The 21,673-nt window shown below is 39.3% G+C and overlaps 1 protein-coding gene across 1 annotated transcript in view; it reads right to left on the bottom strand.

The window, feature by feature from the left end:
- Positions 1-13,701: 13,701 nt before the first annotated feature.
- Positions 13,702-21,673, bottom strand: part of sntb1 (syntrophin, basic 1) — a 34,586-nt gene continuing 26,614 nt past the window's right edge. Inside the window, exons 7-8 of the mRNA XM_083990195.1 lie at positions 19,594-19,823; positions 13,702-16,177 (exon numbers count right to left, since the gene is read on the bottom strand). Coding sequence (XP_083846321.1) covers positions 16,085-16,177; positions 19,594-19,823 — 323 coding nt within the window. The 3' untranslated portion in view covers positions 13,702-16,084. The remainder of the gene's footprint in view (positions 16,178-19,593; positions 19,824-21,673) is intronic.

The following is a 21,673-nucleotide window of genomic DNA, read 5'->3' as shown; positions in this document are numbered from 1 at the left end:
CAAAGGCAATAAAGCAAAAATACATATCAACAAACATTTTATGAGATTTAATGAAAACAAGGAGCCATCAAGGCAAAATTAGAACTGTGATTTTTTTTCTTCCAGCCTAAACAGCCAGACACCGTCTACTTCTTTAAAGGATGATACTGGACCAGCCTGATTGTGACCAGAAACCTCTGACACACACCTGAAGGGAAATTTGCTTTAAAAATGTTTTTATTTATTTTTGGTAAATTAGCTCATATGCTTTTCATTTCTTCTAAAAAACAAGATAAATTCAGCTTAGTGTAGCATGGCAGCTCTGTCTGTGAGTCATAAAATCTGCCTGCCAACATCTAGAAAACTCAAGTCTTAATCAGCTACGTGTTGCCTAGCTGTAGCGCTGGTCTCAATAGGTAACATGGGCATATTCATATTTATTAGATGTTTAATTTACACGCCATGCCTTAATTAGTAGTTAGTTTGCAGTCTATGTCATGGTGTACAACAGTCTGCTGGTATCACAAGCCACACTGAGGTTGAGGAAGAGAGGCACAGAGGTGAACTCTGAATCCATATGCTTAAGATCATTTAACACTTCAGAGGGTGTAGTTTCAGTGGAGTGAGAGGCCCTGAAGGCAAACTGGAATGGTTCAAAAAAGGATTACTGATAGATATAGGACTGAAAGCTGCTGACTTTCAGCTCTTTCTAGTACTTTTGAAAAGAAAGGAAGGAAAGACACTTGTCAATAATTGTCAAGAGACCCTGGATCAAGTTGTGGTTTCTTAAGTCAACCACAGTGGTTTTAAAGCTTGTACCAACACAGACAGTTGTAAGTGACAGATTAACAGTATTTTGTTTTGTAAGAGATTTTTGGAAAGTCAAAGATGGTCAAGCATTAAGGAGGTAGGTGGTATGGTCTCTAAAATAACTACTTAGTATCAAAGGTTAACAAAAACTTTAACCAAGGTATTTAATCAACTGGTTCTACAAAAGGAGCCGGAGAAGAACTACATAATAGGAATTTAGTACTAAGCAGCAGTGATGTCATCACGACATGAAACAAAGGGTGTTTTGTTAAATCAATGATGCAAGTTTCACCAGGGTTCATTCCTGCAGTGGAAGGATCCAGGGCCATCACTAACCCAACACCAAGAGCAGTTAAAGCTGATTACAAGAACTGTTACAAGAACTGCCTGGTGCCACTTGAGATTTGAAATTATCTGACATAGCAGATGTGTCAGATCAGAAACCAGTGTTGCAGCTGCAGTGAGCAGGTTCACACACACACACACACACACACACACACACACACACACACACACACACACACAAACTGGGTGATACTAAAAGTGACACAATAAGGGTCAGGAGGTTGACAGAGCAACAAGGAATGGTCAGAGACTGTTGTCCAGGATGGCCTTTCCAAAGTTGGACATAAAATCAAGTTTGGATTGATCCATGCCTCCATTAGGCCTAGCGCTTACGTGTGAAGAGTCATGGGGTAGCTGGAGCCAATCCCAGCTGACATATGGTGAAGGTGTGGTACACCATGGACAGTTTGCCAGTCTATCACAGGGCAAACGTATACAGGCATGTGATCTCAAATTAAATGTGTATGTTAAATGAAATAGACTTTAGAATAATTAAAAAAAAAAAATGCTTCATATCAATCAAAACCCATGGTGCTCAAGGATCAAATGTAATAATTTACCACTGTGTAAAGTCAATATGATGAACATAGCTGATGACATATCCAACTGAACAACATTATTATTACAGTAATTTCAAGTGAAGTTTTTGATCTTCTATGAAAATCCGGACTTCATGAAACTGTGTTTTGGTCCTCACCAACTCCTGAAGGAAATATCTGTCTTTTTAAACTGCTATGTGCTCCACTGTGTCTGTCTGCCACAACCAAAACAATGAGCTAAACAACATTAAAACCTGCTGCTGAGCTGAGGGAATGTAAGAGTTGGTGATCATTTTTTTAGTAAATGTGTCACTACAAACAAACTTGCTCGCATCACACAGTCATTGATGTATTCTTAATATAAAAAGACTAATTAGTGCAACTTTTACTTATAAAATTGTTCTTTTCTTTTCTTTTTTATTAATAATCATTGGACTTTCTTTTGGGGCTTTCCACACTCTTTATGAGCTTAAATACGCCTCAAAGCTCCTTTTGAAACATACTGTATCACTGCACTGCATCCTCCCATTGTCGGCATAAGATTTCAGTGATGTGTTTCTTGTTAGCATACAAAATTTGAACATGATACTTATCATTAAAGCGTAAAATAGAGAAGAATATCTCTTTGGAGTCCGTCACACAGGAGAATACTCTGGATTTTATATGAACCATGCACATGGTCCTGGTCCCTGTTTGTCAGTTGGTATCCTGTAACAAGCCCTGAGTTCCTTTTGAAATCCCTCTCTGCTGATCAAATAATCTTGTAATGACACAGTGTTACTGTGGTGTTCAAACTACACAGAGTAATCACCGCCTCAACTCCCATTGGTACTACTTTCATGACAGCAGGCCATATGGGATCTACTCGCATGCACAAGAAAGCAAAGGACACACACTTTCAGCACACATTTACCTAGGCCTATCTGTTAAAAGGTTCACAGGACTGAAGATACAGTAACACAAAGAACAGTTGTACTGTGTGTGTGTGTGTGTGAGAGAGAGAGAGAGAGAGAGAGAGAGAGAGAGAGAGAGAGAGAGAGAGAGAGAGAGAGAGAGAGAGAGAGATGGGGGTGCATTCGGGGGAAGAATTGGCAGTTGCATCCTGACACATTCATTTTTCTCACGCACACACCCTTCCTTACCCCACATCTCTTTTGTCATCAGGTTCCCTGGTACTTTGTATTTCTGTATGTTAGGGAGAAAAAACAGGGGAGTGTTGTGGCAGTGTTTCCCCCTCAGTGTCAAAGACAATGAAAGGGTAGGTTGTGTACGGGCACTGGGAGAACACGGTTTCATGATTTGAGGCTTCATGTGTGTATACTGTAGGTTACGTGTGGGCGGTAGTTGTTGAGAGTGTGCTCCTGCCTGACAGAACCAGACGTACAACCCTTGTTAAGTAGGAGGGTCGGGGCAGAGACATCACATAACCAACCGTCTGTCTTATAGTAATGTAACACATGTGTATCCTTCCATGTGTGTTTGTGTAAAGTGTGTGTGTACTGCACTGTACTGTATGTTGCTCTTTGTATTTACAGATAATAACTGGAAAGGAGTTGAGAAGTGACCCCTTTTCTTTGTCTTGCACAAAATTGCTATATTATAAGATGTGCCGAGATATAGCAATTTTTTCATGTCAACCTTCCCACCCCCATTGAAAAAGAAATTATAAACAAAGAAGAAAAAAATAAAGAGCTTAGATAGATGTATTTATTTATTTACTAATTTATTAAATATGAGCATGCTAAAAATAAAGGCTATTTACATGTTCTTTTTTTGTTTTTTGTTATTAACACTTGTCTTCTTTCTTTTTTTTTTACTTTATTGACAACAAGAGTATACACAGGACTGAATACAGTTGATGAAATAAGTGTACACACAACCAAACAATCATAAATACGCCAGGGGATGACAGCAAGACAGAAAAAACATAAACTTAAATCAATATTTTGTAAAGCTTACAAAGATCATACGTTTTAACAGCTTTTTTATTCTCACAATCACAGAGGGAGGAGATATATTGACCAACATATGCAGACAGTTCCAAGAAGTTTGGCTTCTTACCAGAAAATTTAGACTTATGTATATACAATTTGGATAAAATAATTAACAAATTAATCATAAAACTGAGAATTTAGTTTTTTATCATATTCAGTGTAGCCAAACAAAACATTTTTCCAGCATAAATTAAACTGGGGATAAATATGATCACTGATAAAGCGTGCCAGTCAGTGTGTACTGTACTGTACTGTATGTTGCTCTTTGTATTTACAGATAATAACTGGAAAGGAGTTGAGAAGTGACCCTTTTCCTTTGTCTTGCACAAAATTGCTATATTATAAGATGTGCCGAGATATACCAATTTTTTCATCTCAACCTCCCCCCCCCACACTGAAAAAGAAATGATAAACAAAGAAGAAAAAAATAAAGAGCTTAGATAGATGTATTTATTTATTTATTAATTTATTAAATATGAGCATGCTAAAAATAAAGGCTATTCACATGTGCTTTTTATGTTTTTTGTTTTAAATTAAATTAAAACACTTGTCTTCTTCAGGCACGTGCGTGCGTGCGTGCGTGCGTGTGTGCGTCATTAATTGAAGCGTAATGACGCTCGAACCAAGGGTATATAAGGGCCTCTCTCAATTAGCTCTCCCCCTTTGCACTTGGACTTGGACACTGACCAACCTGAGGCAAAACCTGCGCTGTGGGAAGCGAACCATTGGAGAGGTGAATACCTTGAGAGAAGAGAGAAACTACTCAAAACTCGGACCGGATCCTTTTGGAGAGACTACTGCATCTGGAAAAATAAGGATGGGCCTGTTCCTGGAGCAGCTGCTGGGCGTCGCCTGGATGGACGTCGGTCTGCCAGGTAGGACAACTTTTAAAGTTATGAAGCTTTGTTATTGGAATGATTTAACTGACCTATTGATTCATCTAAACTCATTAAACATCACTGTATAAAGCACATAACTTTTCAAATAGACTTGGATAGCTGTAGTTTACAGCTTGTCAATTAACCCGATGGAAAATCAAAGATTTGGTGAAAACAGACCGATGATTTTTCTCTGTAAAACGGATATTTGTTGGAAATAATTCATGAAATATCCCGGGAAATGCGTGGAATTCATTAATAATTAATGTAGTGATTTGAAAATACTGCTATTTTGGTTTGAGGGCATGAAATTGTACAAATATTTAATCAAAATTATTATTATTGTAAAAGTATGGGGACTGGACCAAATTTCATAAAATGCCAAAAAATTTGCTTTGCTTGTTCACCATGGAGACGATGGAACGATTAGCTCCGAACGTCATGACGTCAGCGTACAGGACGTACGGACGTAAACACTGCAGGATTGTAGTTGTGACAGCTGTTTTGGTTCTATTGTAATATCCACAGCTGATACTACCGAGTTATTTTGTACCTTCGAGTTAACTGTTGTGTTCGCCCCTCACAGTTTGTAGGTGATATATTGTTAGCCTGCTTTAATAACTCTGAATTTTTTTGCTATGTTTTGGGGTCCATTTATAAATGTCATTTATATTTTGGAGTGGGGTGTTGAGAAGCTGGTCTGCATGTGTGCATGTGGCCGCTGACAGGATCGTCACATTTCTTGTCTGATAGTGATGTTATTTTCCTCTGTCAGTAAGCACACATGATTGTTTTCATTTTTAATGTTGCCCAAATTTCCCGTTTTCTGCCCTTTTGGTCCATGCACTGTGGGTCCGTTGGCATATTGAATAGGCTACCTATTAAATTGTTTAGTTTGGCTGTGTTTAAATTTTTCAGGCCTTTAAATAACTCTGTATGAAGTTGTCTATTTGCACTGACTTTTTAAACCTATTGAATTTATTTAAGTTTTAAATCTTATAATAAACATTTATATCTTTGTGAGAAAATATTTCCAGCCTCAATTTATCTTTTAATTGCTTTGAAAAAACTGCATGGTATTTGATATCACTTATTGACACATGTTGTTATGTTGTACGTTGTATGTTGAACGTGTAAAGGTAGTGTTATTTATATACATGTGGTTATATTTTATATATAATTGGCTTCCTTTCATTTCAGTCGCTGTGGACCTCTTCGTTGGACGTCTTCCTGAAGAGGACCCCCCTGCCGACGACGCATCTGATGAAGAGGACAGCTACCTGGAGGAAGGTGAGGTCTTCGTTTTGCAGGAAGAAGACTGGTCGGACCTTGAGGACGACGATGGACCTCACCCCCCTCTTGCTGCTACCCCTCAGCAGCCCATGGTCTGGCCCGCACAGGTACCTCAGCTTCTTTGGCTCCCTGAGCAGCTCCCTCGTGTGCACCAGCTTCTGCCCAGGGATGTTCCTTCTGCTGCCCCTCAGCAGCCCATGGTCTGGCTTGCACGGATTCCCCAGCTTCTGCGGCTCCCGGAGCAGCAATAGGAAGATCTTGACTTGGTCTCTCACAGACTCGGGGGTTGGATCAGGAAGATTAAGGAGTCCAATGCTGCCCAGGTAAGTTCTAAGAGCGGCCACGTTGGGACAGAGAGGAAAACCCAGACAGGGAGCCACAGGTACCTGTTCCTTCTATCTGAGGCCTCGGCAGGGAAGAGCACTACAGGAACTCAGCTACCTTCACTTCAGGCTTTAAAGCCTCCACAGGCAGGAGACACTGGGCCCTCTAATGGGCTGAAGACAGCAACTCTGATCTCTCTCTGAGTCTGTTGAGGTTCAACCTTCCATCCATTAGCTATATCTGTATAGCTATATTCTGACTTGACAGAGATGGTGATGCTGTGGGTAGCCTTTGTGTCTGACAAAGGTAGCAGTTCCCTAGTAGGAAGCATCTTGCACCAGGGCTTCTTTGTACATAATGGTCCATAAAGAGATTGGAGGGCTGGAAAATCAACAGTAGCCCTTGGCTGGCAAAGTCCTTGTAGCTTCTTTTGACATATGGACAAGAGGAGGCAGGGATCAAACCAACACTGGCTTTACCCCCTTAGCCACAGGTAATGTATGAAATGTTCAACCACATGAGCCTCTGTGTCATATGATTTAGTATGGGATAAAAGCTAAGTAAGATAGATATGCTATTTACTTTGCTATTGTTTTTAATTTCCAACTTAAACTCGAGAATCCCATTCTGAGGTAATCAGAGTATGGTAAGTATCAACAACATTAAGAAACTTTGAGACCTTATTCTCACTTATTTTGGGGGGTTGCACAGCAATTCAAGGATTCTGGAAGAATTTGAAAGACAAAATTGACAAAATCTTTCAAGTTAATGTCCCACTGGACCCAGTGATATTCTTGCTAGAAGCTATACCTAAGGAGGCATATGAGTTTGTCAGATCAAAGATAAATTCTACAGATACTTTTACTGATGGCCAAGAAAATGATAACTGTGAGCTGGAAGGATGCAAAACCGCCCAACCACAACTCAGTGGGTAATGAGACTGAAAAGGGTCTACATAATGGAACGAATGACTATAAATCTGGAAACTGCAAATGGACACTTTTGAACAGAAGTGCAACTGTGTTCCTCTTCGAGGATATTGTATTGCTGCAAATACCCCCTCTGGTGTAAATATCTGTGTCTGGTTTTACTTGTGTTATTTTGATTCATTTAGATAATGTTTTGTTCTGTGGAAAAATGAAAAGTTAATTTTGCTTTAACAGAAACAAAGGTAAGTCGATGCTCAACAACATTAACAAACATTAACAAATGTCTCCAACAAGTTTTTCTGTTACCAACATTTTTTTCTCTTTGTGGCAGGTGGAGCTGTGAAGGATGGAGCACTTAAGAGGCAGCTGTTCTCTCCAGGCTTCAGGAGGATAAATACTGCATCAGCGCCCACACCATGGAGGAAGAGACTGACCAGATGAGGAGGATGGATGACCACAGGACAAACTGGAAAGGGGCGGTTGCCTGTTTTTCACTATGCAATGTAAGTGATCCTCTCTCGGACTAAAAATTGTCACATTACCTTTATCAATCAAAGCAAAGGCGGAATTTCTAACTACTTACTCATTACCTGTTTGACTATTTGACAGGACTTGTTCTGTGTCGTTGGCTCCTGGAGCAGTTGAGAGTGGAATCAATCATCCCAGAAAGACCCAGCACTGCAGCAGAGCAGTGAGCCACTCTCAGCAGCACTACAGGCACCAAACCCAGTCTGAAGACCCAGTGAGTGAGTACCACTGCAACCCCCAGACCCTCCACCCCAGCATCCCCCTCTTCAGTTCTTCAGTTGGCCATCCAGACGGGGAGGAGCATCCCGACCTGAACCTGCACAGAGGAGCTTGTCTCAATGTGCTTCCTCTGTGCTGGTGGGTTTGGGAAGCTTCTCACACACACACAGGAAGCTTTCACCACATGTCGCTCGAAAATCAAGATAATCAAGAAAGAGATACAGAACTCTTAGAGATTATGTCTTTGATAGTTATGTATTTACTGCTTTATGTACATAAGGTATTATATGTAAGACAATATGCAAATAATTCTTAATATTTAAAAATAATATTGATAAATTTAATTGATAAACAGATAAATAAATAAAAATGTAATAAAAAATAATCAGGCTAAAAGAAACATTAGGAAAAAAATTGTCCATTCATTTTGTTGAGTTTGTAATAGGTACTATTGCAGCACTTTCTTTGTGAGATTGTTTTGATAATGAGTTCATTAAAATCATCACATCTGAAATGTTACTGTGTTGTGTGAGATCACTTTCCTCAGTGATTTTAGCATGAAGCTTCTTATACTGGATCAGTTTCAGGTGTCTAACATCTGTAGTGGATTGTTTCAATTATCAGGTTTAACATAGATTTTCCGCTTGGTAAATACTGTGGATCGTGGACATACAAACATTTCACAGGATCTCTAGATGAGTTTCAGCAAAAATCCTTTCTTTATCTTCATTGAATTAATTCAGAAATTATATGAATAATCTTCTAAATATTAAATCTCTCATGATACACATTGGAGAATCAGTGTGTTTCGTCAGCATTACTGGAAGAGAAATGCGTAAGATCCTCTGCTGCTTGGATACAGTGCCCAATGGGAGGTCCTAATTATGACTTGGTGTCTATGAAGCTGTGATGACTGATGTGATGCAGTCATGACACATCTCTGGATCAGTGCTGTAGGTGCACTCTGGATACAATACCACATAGAGTAATGAAAGATAACACAAACTCCTCCATCAGGTAAAACTCCTAAAACTGATTGGTGAGTGAGTCCTTGCTTTGACGGTCTTAATGTTTAGTCTTCAGCATATAAGCCGCAGCTGTTTGCAAAGATTGAAACAGATCGGGTCTGTGAGAGTGAATCTCAGACCCCCTATCACTGATCCATTAACAACAGCAAAGTGTAGCAGATAATGTGTCTCACTGTGTCAGTGTTTTGGAAAAATACAGTAACAATACAGATCCAGTGAGTTCACCAACACATTTCCAAATAATAGAGATTATAGTTTGTAAGTCTTCATGAACTGGACACCAAAAACAACTCGGAGCACTAATGCAATTTTAATATTTCCCCTTTGGTTTTACTTTTTCAGTTTGGTTCATTCAAATGGATGAGGGCAAAAATATTTGTGAAAAGCAGATAAACCTCACCATAACAAAAATGCTATTATGCTGTGTTATTCATGACATGACTCTTTGTTCACAAGTCTTTTCAAAAACGCCAACAAGATATGCACCCAAATCAAACATTTCCACTGTAGCAGGTTTCCATGTAACTAACCATGTTGACAGATCTATACTGTTCATTTATGATTGCGAGATTCAAAGGAATTCTTCAGGCATCGGTGACAACTGAAGCGATAAAGATGTGTTGGTTTAGTTTCCGTTTTACTTTGTACTGACAGATTGTGAGTGCTTAATCACTATGAACACATCAGGCACTGTGTCATCTCTGACGGACAGAATTAACGATCTCAGTTACACATCAGCCTAAAGGAAGGTCAGACAGTTGATATCATCTGCTGCTCTGCTTACTCACTTCTTTCTCTCAGCCTCAGTCTCTAATTCAGATTTATTGTGTAGGTATGAGTTTTGTTTAAACAGGCTAAGTGAGTTGTGTAATATGTCTCAGAATTTCTCAGAACATGCGTAAAAAAGAAAAAGCTGCTGTGTGGCAGTTATCAAAACTACCACACAACAGTTCTATTATGAGTAAAAACACAATTGTACATCATTAATTTAATTGCTCTTGTGGAATGTATAATTAAATAAAGTTTTTCAGACACCTGGAGAACACTTGGAAAATAGTTCCCCTAAATCCAGTGTGTGGCAGTAGGCAGCTTACAACTTGCATGTGCACTTACTGTGCTGGGCTCTCAGAGAGCAACCCCTCATCAATCTTAATTGCTTTGTGATAATATATTTGGACTGGGTCATGAAGCTTCTCAAAGCTTTTCAAAAATATTCTGCCAAACGTTCAACAGCAAGGACAATCTGACAGAGAGATTTAAACCTTGCGTTTAATGAGTTAGAACACAACAGGAACCTTCACTAGTGGCTTTTTTTTAACAGACTAACATAATTTTCCTTAAAGGCCCAAACCAAAAGTCTGTTTATTCAGGGACAGTTCATAAATACAACAATATATAAAGAATGAAGTGGAAAACAAGCAGAGAGGAGTCCTTTTATAGTCAAATGACTGTGTCATACTCTCGTGGGAAAGAGCATGAAGCCAAAGACCATGATCACCGTCACGCAGCCCTGAGACCAGATGTCCTCGGAAAATGGGAGACCACACACCATTTCAAGAGCCATGAATGTGGATGAAATGAAACGAAGAACATTTTCATATTTTAATAATTAAAGGAAAAGTTCACACATAACTACACACTGAATAACAGCAGATGAGATTTACGCAGCCCTGAATTCAAGAGGTCTTCAGTTTCTGAAATGATTAGAGCTTCTTACCTGCAGTGAGGAGTTTGGTAAAACTCTGCACGGCTTGGCTTCACACCTGAAAATCATCAAACTGAAATCGATTAGTCGATTAATTTCACCCTGAACATGATCCACTGTCATGATTTTCACAGTCTGATTAAGGGCATTGAATGCTTCTGCCTGCAGGCAGGAATATTGATAATGTATCTGTAGCCTATTACTTAGTGGATTGAAGAGGTTCCATGTGTCCGAATGCGTGTTATGTGAGTGTTTAGCACAGGAACCCAAATCAACAACCAACTTTATTTTCAACATAAATGGGCAAATATCTTTCTCACAGATTATGAGATAACAGCAAATGCCATATTTCACAAATAAATTATTTCTCTGACATTTCACAGTATCCTAATTAAATTTAAAATAATGGTACACAGGTAGTTTTAATAACTGTCAATCCATCCACTGGTTGTAGCATAGAAGATTTTATGAGTCTAAATTTTGCTACATCAAAGTGAATGAGGAATATCCTCTCATCTAAGTCTGTGCCAGAATAGGCTTATTTCCCAAAATGTCTTAGCTATTCCTTTAAAACACATTTCACAGTTACAGATCATGGTGGAATCAGGCTGAGGAGAAACAGCATTTGGAATAAAAATGAGAGAATCAGAAAAAAATCATGGTCAAGTGCAAGTTATGTTTTGTGATAAAGGGATTTAAAAAAGTGAGGTGTTGTTCACCTCTCAAGTTTTAAGAATCTTGTGGCGAATTTGCTGATTTGTCACAGTCCAGCATCCGATATTGATTCATTGTTTTCTTTGTGGCAGATAATTGGAAAGGATTATAACCTGAGTTATAAACCTGAATTGCCAAATTTTTTGTTTAGTCTGTAATCTACTTATCAATGTTTTTTTGTCATTAAAATAGCTCTTAAGAGCCGCCACCGCCAAATGCTGCACAAATAATGTTGGCAACAAACATAATCTAGGCACTAAAGAGCCAGATACGAGAACAAAACAGAGCGAATATAAGACTTACATTTGTTGAGTGGGCGAAGTGTTGCTCTTCTGCTTTTGTGTTTACTGTATAACTGACCACAAGTTGCAAAAGCAGGCTACTCGTCATGCAAAACATTGTGTAGCGACAGTTAAGTGATAGTAGCTACAGTATAGGTGCTCAAGTAGCAAAGTGAGAGACTTCTTTTATGTTTTTAATGCTCATTCTTAGCCTACATACCGAGTCCAACTACACACACATACACACACCATGCAGCAGTGACACTTCAAACCTGGTTACTGAATTATGAGATTCATAGGTCACATCAAACTGCAACAAAAGAAAAGTTTAGTACAGTTTGACTGAAAACTTTGTAGTAGCCCTCAAGAAACTTGGCCACACTGAGGAAGATGATTATGATCATTTAAATGAGTCCAAGTGCACAGTCTCAGGAATTTGTGCATGATGCTTGAGAGGTAGAGCGAGTACCACCTGTGCAGACACACACACCTACGTACATACATGCACACACACTGAACCAAAAGTCATGTAACAAGAAACCACCCATAACCCGGAACACATGGTGCCATCGCCACCAGTTATTTGGAAAACAGCACACTAACATCTTGTAACAGCTGATAAGTTTTGTAGAAATTAAATTATGAATGTACAGTTTATAGAGTTAATATGGGTCAAGTATAGTGCAGTTTCAGTTTGGTTTTATATATAGTGTGCTGGCATCTTGGCTCCTTTTTGTAATGGGATGATAAATGGTGTAGAGAAAGATGCCGCCTGAACTTGATTAATTAACATTTGGAAAATTAACTACCTTTCCCCACAGTGTTTAGTGCAGACACTTCTCTTGCTGACTGCTTCTCCCCCACTCTCTTTTCATTGCCCTGCTCTCCATTACCTACGCAATTTTGGTTCCAGGACACACACACACACACACACATAGAGCCTGTCAGGACCTGCCACAGGAAAGAATGCAACAAGAGACGGAGCCTGGACAAAAGCTGCTCATTCAGACTCCCCTTCTCACACACAAACACACATACGCACACACTAATGCACACACACAAACAAACAAAATACTTTGACGGAAAGTCTCTCCAGCAGAGAAGTAGTGTGTATTGTGGACTTGTATTTGCTCTATCTCTCTCTCTGTCTCTCTCTCACTCACTCTTTGACACACACACACACACACACACACACACACACACACACACACACACACACACACACACACACACACACAGCTGATTGCTAATTGATCTGGCTCTTTTCCAACCCCTTGAAATGAAAAGCTGACAGTTTCAGTCAAAATGGCCATCACTCTCTCTCCCTCTCTCTGTCTCGCTGGTTATTAGAGAGCGTGCATGTTCGTGTGGTTCTGTGTGTGTGTTCAAATGACAGCAGTAACAGCGCTGGCCTACAGTTTTTTTTTTCTTTCAATAACAGCCTGAACAGAAGGGAACCGGCAATGAAAACACAAAGAGGTGAGAAAAGGTGGGAAAACCAACTGGTAAACACTGTCAACTAATTCAATAGTGTCAAAGACTTATGAATGTGTTTGAGGTCTAAACATCCTCTCACTAACATGAATGTGTCGATCCATCCATGCATCTGTTTGTGAGTGTGTTGGAGGTGCCGGCTCATTACAGTACCTATGAGCCAAGTAAACAATGTCAAGAGTTATGATAGTGGAGAATGCTGCCTACAACCCAATTACTCTCCTGCTCTTCAGCTAAAGACACATGAATCCTTTTTGCTGAGCTGTTCAGTAAAACACTTCCCAAATCAAGCTGAAGTGTCACTAATATGCAGTAAATTAGTTCACAACCTTTCATCTCAACTGTCCTCTGAATGAAATACTACCTCTTTGTTGCTGTGTGTTTACAGCAGGGATGAGTGCACTTCAGCTCTGAGAGTGAAAGAGGTAAATAGTATCATATCCCACTAATTATATCACATCGTCAATTAATTAAGAACCAGTATCATTAGCAAACAAGTTGTGCATGTCATTTACATTTTAATATAACTTAAAAGAAAGTGAAGCTCTTCCCTCCCATCGCTTCTGTGGATCTGTATTTGCTCTTGATGAGAAATGAATAAATCAAAAGTGAAGACAATAAAAAAAACCAGACTAATCGTGTCACTTTTTGTTAAATACATGATTTATGTGCATGGAGTTAAAAACTAAGCTTTATCATTCTGAGTGGCAGTACAGTAGCTGCCGAAGGCATCGGAGTAATCTACTTGTCAAAGCTTCTCTCCACTTGAGGTTATCAGGAATCAGGTATCAGTTCGTTTGTTATAATACCTCCACTATCATTTAGTATGAACACAACAGATGATGTTCCCTCTACAGTGCGATAGGATTACAATGTGTAAATCATTGTTCACAGTGCATGTGTAAAAATGGTCATTGCAAATGTGTATTATGATGTAAAGGAGAGAGCAGACAGAAAGCTTCTGCTGGTCGAGTCAAGACTAATGTAGCCGTCATGGAAGTCACACTGTTGCTCCACCCTCATCGTCCGATCTGTACGATCCATTTCATTCACAATTCAAATATTTATTTTCTTCTCAATCATCTGAAGGCACAGGGAAGGGCCGGGCAGCAGGCCATGTGTACTGATGTGGTCTGCTGCACAACATCCAAAAACAATAATGAGCCACACCGGCTGCTGCAGGCATGAAAAGCAGGACTGAAGACTCCTACGATGGCTACCTTGCTAAGATGAAATATAAATAATTGATTGATTGTGGCACCATTTGATTGAGTTTAAGTTTTCAATATGAATTACAAAGATTTACCAGAAATACCAAATGGCAGACATTTGCTAGATGCATAACATAACTGTAGTTTGTCCACTAACCGCATACAACATTAGCAGCTCTTGAGAGGATTTCAGCTGGTAAATGACATTTACAATGATGAAGAGTGAAGTCCACCCTGAAACGGAGGTCAAAGGAGCGAACACCATCATCACCATCATATCTAATCACATTTAAAGGATAAGTCCAACATTCTGGGAAATCCATGCAGGTCTAGCTGCTTTCTTGTTGAGATTTAGGTGAGAAGATCAGATCTGGGTTTTTTTTTTGCCAATGGCGGTGAGTCTTTATGCTAAGATAAACTTTTTTTCTCCACAGGTTAAGAATGAAGAGGAATGATTAATGATTATGTTCAGTGGTATCTGTTTACAGGCTAGCTCTTTATATGGAAGTAGCTATTGGCTCGGTGTCGGTGTTAGTGTAGCTTCATAAGTCATCTAAGTCTCAGCAAGAAAGTGTGGGATCAAACCTTTACCTTGAAATGATCTGACAAGAATATGTTTACCTGTGTATTCTGAATATTACCTTATTATTCAGCGATGACACTATAAAGGATAAATTAATCATACAGAGGTTCATGTCTTTATCATAAACACCTGTGAATATGCAATACTAGTGTTATTGTGGAAAATAAAAGTGAAAGTACAAAAACAACATCTAATGCCACCTGGTTGCCCAGTGTTGAGGACACAGTTGTCATAACAGGCTATTATTCACATTTTTTCATAACTTGGATATGAGGTTTTTTTCTGTTTTTAAATGATAAATGGGACACTATATTTAAATGTGACGGAAAAAAAATACTGAATATTTGAGTAAGTCATAATTCATGTATCTGAAGCCAATCTTTTTTGTATATATATATAGCTTATATATATGAAGTCATTATAGAAATGTCAGATCACTGTCAAATCAGTCAAATGCTGAAATACCACCAGATGGTCCCCATGTGCAACCCACTTGAAGAATACTGAGACTATTTGAATTTGAGGCGGCTGTCACATTGTGGGCATCGGTGCTACTGATTGTGGCTCCCACTTTCAATGATGAATGCTGACACGGCTAACAAGACATCTCAGGGGATGCTAACAAAGACAAATGTATGACAAATGTTTTTCTGCAGTGTGCCAAGTGTTTGTATAAGAAAAATTACAAGTGAAATTCAAAATGTCCTTTCAGAGCTAATGGCGAATAAATTATATAAATGGTAAATGGAAGGCAGTTTGCCATTACATTTTGACTGAATTAAAAGTAAATTCATCACAACCCCTGCGGCATGTGTCCAGTCCTTCTAATCCTGGACGTGACAGTAATGCCCAATCTACTCTTTTCGTTGTGTCCCTCTAAATATATGTATAGATCATCCCTCTGCATCTCGTACAGTTCATGTTTTCTTCTGTGGTTCTTCAGTCAACACTTCGGTCCATGCAGCCCTTAAATGAACGGCTTGTCCCCAATGTCAGTCCATTTCACCAACCAATGGGGATTGTTTTCTCCAGTGTTTTTTTTATTTTTTATTTAGTGTTGGCGACCGATATAAAAGGTCAATTTCCAGAAAGAAGCTACATTCACTCATCTTGGGTCCCCGACTGAAGGAGTTTTGACACTGTGTACTGCATGCGGGCTGCAGATGTAGGTGTAGAAACAAGGTGGATTTCTGTTGTCCAAGCAGGTGAACCGTCCATTTAGAGACGCTGTCAGGCCACCAGACCCAGGCGGGAGATCTTGGCTGACAGGAAGGAGTGGAGGATGAAAACAATTGGCTTTGGACAAGAGTGGAGGTCCAGTTGCTGCGGGAGGAATGGAAAACAACCGAATTAAAAAAGTAGAACAAGATGGAATAAACATGATGGGGATAAAGAGAGAAAAAGATTAAACGATGTGAGAACTCGTTAAAGCATAAGCAGAAGGGGTGGAAGAGAGAAGAAGAGGTGGGGGGGAGACAGAGGGTTTTTAAAGCACATAAAACCATAAAAATATATTCAAAACTAACTCCACAGTCAACAGTTCCCCATGAGGCGAGGATTAGACGGTCCTATCTGGAGCTAAGCACTATACACACACAAACACCACATCACTGTGAACAAAGCTCTGTTCATAGCCTGAATCAACAGCGGGTGATTTCACCGGTACTATGACTCATATCCTGTTCCTAGGGCCTATAGGGAGATTCAACCCATAAATTCACACTTAAACTACTGTTTAGTCAGTCAATTTTAACACAGGGGAAGTTTTAAGGCTACCTCAACTCCAGGAAACCCTGCACAATGAAATATGAGTAGACTAATGCACCATAACTGGTCCACACATGATTTTTTTTTTTTTTTCAAATCTGTGTTTTCAAGAGTTGAAATAGATGCTTTTTTTGTGTTTTGTTGCTACGCTGGCGTCTTGCGGCTCAGGGGATGGTGATGTCGGCCAGTGATCCAGACTAAAATATCTCAGAATTATTGGATGGATTGCATTGACTTTTTTTGTACAGACATTCCTGGTGCCTAATGAATCCCAGCAGCTTTAGTAATCCCCTGACTTTTCCCTATGAAGCAGCTCAGTGTTTATGTTTCTGAGTGAAAAGTCTAAATATGAAATTTGGAATAGACATTAACATCCTCTGGATGAACTGTAATAACTTGATCCCTTAACTTTTAGTAATTAAATGTGTCGACTGATTTGTCTTTTGGCCAAATATCTAGTGTTCCCATCAGTCTCACCTGTAGTTTGTGTTTTATGCTCATTAGCAAATTTTGTTATGCTAGCACACTTTATTATCTGCTTCACTGTAGCATGTCAGCATTGCCATTATGAGTATGTTAGCATTCAGCTCACTATGTCACAGTGACACCAGCATTACTGAAGACTCATAGTCTTGCTCTTGTCTTTGCTTTTCTGATCAATCAGAGCTGAAGTGTGTATATAATTCTTGTTTTTCAAGCCACAATCAATGGTCTGGCTTAAAGTATCAATCACGGTGACAAAATCAGACATCATTCCTGCCAAGTGGTGACAGGAGAGTCAACACTGTGGAAAAATATAGCTACAGCTGATTCTGCTTTCAAATGTTAAGCTAATGAGCCATCAGCCACATCCACAAGTGTTTTGGGATCTTTTATGAAGCCTTATCTACGACTGTTCTGGGATTCAGAAACTCTGCTGACGCGAAAATCTGTTGCGCTGAGGTAGCCAACAGAGGGGTTTGAATCAAAGCTCCCAAGTCTTTGCTTATTTGCCTACAGCATAAACTGAGCAGTCAGACATGGATGTCTTTATACTGAGCTGAATGTGTACTATCATACAGACGGATCCAGATGATGACACATATAAAGCAGTTCAGTTTCCAGTTTGTGAATCCCAAAAGCCTAAAGAGTAAATATTCTAGTCTTAACTGCCACTGTACTTATTGTACCAGCATACAGTAAATGACACTGCCATGGTTTTATGATGAATGACAAAACATCAGTGTTGTTTTTCTGGGTGGAAACTGTTTGTATTAGTGCCAGGGGAAGATAATACAGGAACTGCTAGAGCTCATTCTCCTGACACCCACGTTTTTATTCACATCAGCATTGTCCATAAGATCCAAGAGGCAAAATATGAAACTTTGATGAAATGATGAACATATTGGGCAGTGGGAGTGCTTGTACTTGTTTTCAGGTATAAACATCCAATTGGTCCCGATTGTGTATCAAGTGGCCCCTGAAACCTCGAGCCACCTAGATGTCCATACACTGAGCTGTTGAGTGGTGTAAAAAGATTAAAACTCTTACAGTAAGTGACAGGCTATTTTTATAGAAAACTCCACTCTCCAATGCTCTTACCTTGCGAGACCTGTATTATGTGTGCAGTTCCTTTTATTACAAGAGTTATTTTGTGATGAAGTGCTGTAATTTACTTTCTGCTGTACCACTTTCCCCCTGCCCGTCTTCTATATAGTCCAGTTAGTGTTTTGCTTCATTTCCCACAAGGCTTTCTCAAACCCCATGAGAGAGCATATGAACTTGTTCTGTTTACTGTGAGCTGCACATGACCACAGCCAAGGAAGCTAAATATATATTTCTTTATCCATCACTATAACTTTGAAAGCTCAGTTGTTCGTGTATTTCAAAAAGATGAAAGAAAGCCATTTTGACTCAGTGTAACTTGAAATGAAAACATAAGAGGGCTGTCACTATTTATTTGACATTTGAGCTACTGTTCCTTTGTGGGAAAATTCTTCCAAACAAATTACATGCCCTGTGCCACATCTGCAAAATGTAAAAAATGCATACTGGTATTACTTGGGTAAAAAACACCATCTTGTACAGAAGGTTTTCTACCTGTGTGCCTTTTTAACATTGCTAAATGTCAAATGTGAATTCTGCTTCTCATACAGTATTACTTTTAGTTAAACTATGTTAGACATTCTTCTATAATTAATATCTAATTTAACATGGTTTTAAAGTGTCATAAACTGTGTAAGCACATCTACATCTTCTTCCTCACTGAGAAATTGTTGATCAGGCTTCATGGCTGTTAGGTTGACCTAAGAGTAGTGCATTGAGATGATGTGTACTGTTATGATATTGTAATTATAATAATGGGGCTAAGTGTAAGGAGGGAACAACATTGCATGGTTTTTATTTACAAAGCTTTGCTTGAAATTTTACCTGTATATCTTACCAGTTTAATCTCACTTAGAATTTGTAACTTTCACACTCATTCACAGGACACCTTGGTTTTACAAATTCCCAGTATCAGGACAGAATTAGGGAAGACTGCCTTTCAATTCTATGCCGCCCAAAAGTGGAATAACCTACAAAGCTGTCTGAAACTGGACCGTCTTATTTCTTTGAATAGTTTTAAAAACTTGCTATCAAATGTTCTACAGCCAGTATGTAATTGTGGACTATGATCTTGATGTATTTGTATATTGTATAACTGTGTTTTTGTAATCAGGGCGTCATTGAAAAAGAGAGCTCGCTCTCAATCGACCATCCCTGAATAAATAAAGGTGAAACGAAAAAAAAGATTGAACATCACTTGCAGCTTGTTTTAGCAGCAGAAGTCACAATATTCTGAGGTGCATGTTTATTTGGAACAGCAACATATTTTTCACCTTGTTTAATTTCAGTGTACCATGCACGACTCTGCACAACAGAGCTTGTCAGAGCATGTGAACATTGCATTTTGTGTGACAAAACATAACACTTTAGAGATAGAAGATACTCACTATCTCCCCCTCCTTCCCTCCAAAGTCGAGGAACAGCATGCGAACTCCGTCGTCTGAAGACATCTTTAGTTTTTCATAGGGGTATGAAAGGAGCACTTTGGGCCTTGAGGGGGTGTGAGTTCCTCTCTCCTCCCCGTTCTCCCCGTCTGCCAGTTTGGGGTCAGCCAGCACAGAGAAGCCCTGTTCGTAATGAATCACCAGCCGGCACTCCTGACCCTGGTACAGACAACCTGGACGGCAAACAGAGGGCATTGATCAGTTTTGATTGTTAATAAGTCTTCCTCTTCTAATTCATATATGCTCCTTGGAGTAATAACAAGAATGACAGAAATAAGAGTGTGATGTTAATCTCAGTTGCAGTGCAGTTTTAAATGCATATTGTGGCTTGGAAAACACTGCTTACTTTTTTAGGGATACACAGTACATCTTGTATTGTCTAATGGCTTTAGTGCCAAGTTTTGGCTTCAATTAGAGGGGCAGCCAGGGACATTCAGTGTGATTAATGTGTTATGTAAGAAGGTTGGATTTTTCTACAAAGTTATTTCACTTTCTTTGTTGTGAACATAAAAAAGACGTATGACATTGATACAGTTCCTATTTCAGCTGCATGGTTTTAGTGACAGAGGTGATCATATGGCTGGATGAAACAAACAAACTTCTATATGTGTGGTGCATTACATGAGATAGCTCTTGAAACATGTGAAAGAAAAACATCATTAACTAGTTTTATTAGTTTTTAATTACAATTTGCCCAGAAGCATTCATCGCTAAGTCAACAAAGCTTTGAATGTATTGAGTATTGAATGAATGAGTTAATATCCAGCCTTATATCATACTATACTACTGGTTCCAATTAACTCTGTGGACCTGAGTTTATTATGGTTTCATAATAGAAAACACTTATAACATGGACAACAATGTTTAATCTTTGGCCTTTTTTTTTATAGCTCTGATATTGTAATGACATTCATGGCTCCGTTTTCCTGGTTTTCTGTTCAGAAGACAGTGACTGACAACAAAATGGTAACATACGTTTTAATAGGAAAAGCATAGATTATACTGTATAATGCCTTCCTGTCATTTACCACATATTATAATGTTCAGAGGTTTTTCTCATTGGTATCAATGTGAAACAGGCAACATCAGTGTTGGCTACATGTACAGTATAATAAACTAGAGGGAAGCATGGTACAATTTTATGTTCTCCGAATTATGCTTAATGTATTAAAACGTCGTGCTCATCTGCAATGCTGCCACTGACACCCTGTTGATACACTAGATTTCTATCTGTGTCCCATGTCTCTTCACTCACAGAACACATTATAGTTTCAATGACAGCCTCTTCTCTTCACGTGGAGACCATCCCGCTGAAAGGAGAGAATGTAATTTATCTGTTCTGCTGCATTTCTAAGCACCTTCTTTCCCGCTCTCTCCCCTCACTCTTCACAGCATGTGTCCCGCTGAAAGCAGAGTGTACTATCTTTAACTACTCCCCCAATTTACGCATCACTTTCCTCTGCTTTAATGAAGAACCTGTCTTGTCTCCACACAGTGTGAACTGAACGCATTTCCCCCTTTTTTCCCCAGTACCTTGACAGCAGAGGTGCCCCTCTATCCCCACCATCCCAGCAGACATTAAGACTGCACACTGAAATCTTCATCTAGACCATGAGCTCCTCTCTCGACAACATCTGATCCACCAGGAAGTGTGTTTGTGTGACAAAGAGACAGCGAGCGAGAAGAGCATTGTTATCTTTCCATTGTTTGCTGACAGCCTGAACAGGATGTGTGTGCATATGTGTAACATGCATGGAGGGCAGAGTGTTGGATGTGTTTACATATGGCAGTGAGAGTGTGTGTAATGCTTCATTACTGGCTTGCATTGTGATTGTATTTTTCATTTTTGTAGACATGTGAAAGAGAAATGGAGATGTATATACTGTACAGTAGGCGTCATCCATACCGTATCCACCATATCCGTGTGTGTGTGTGTGTGTGTGTGTGTGTGTGTGTGTGTGTGTGTGTGTGTGTGTGTGTGTGTGTGTGTGTGTGTGTGTGTGTGTGTGTGTGTGTGTGTTGT

Source organism: Trachurus trachurus (assembly GCF_905171665.1).
Source record: "Trachurus trachurus genome assembly, chromosome: 16".
Classification (NCBI taxonomy): domain Eukaryota; kingdom Metazoa; phylum Chordata; class Actinopteri; order Carangiformes; family Carangidae; genus Trachurus; species Trachurus trachurus.
This window is presented reverse-complemented; position numbering and strand designations above follow the sequence as displayed.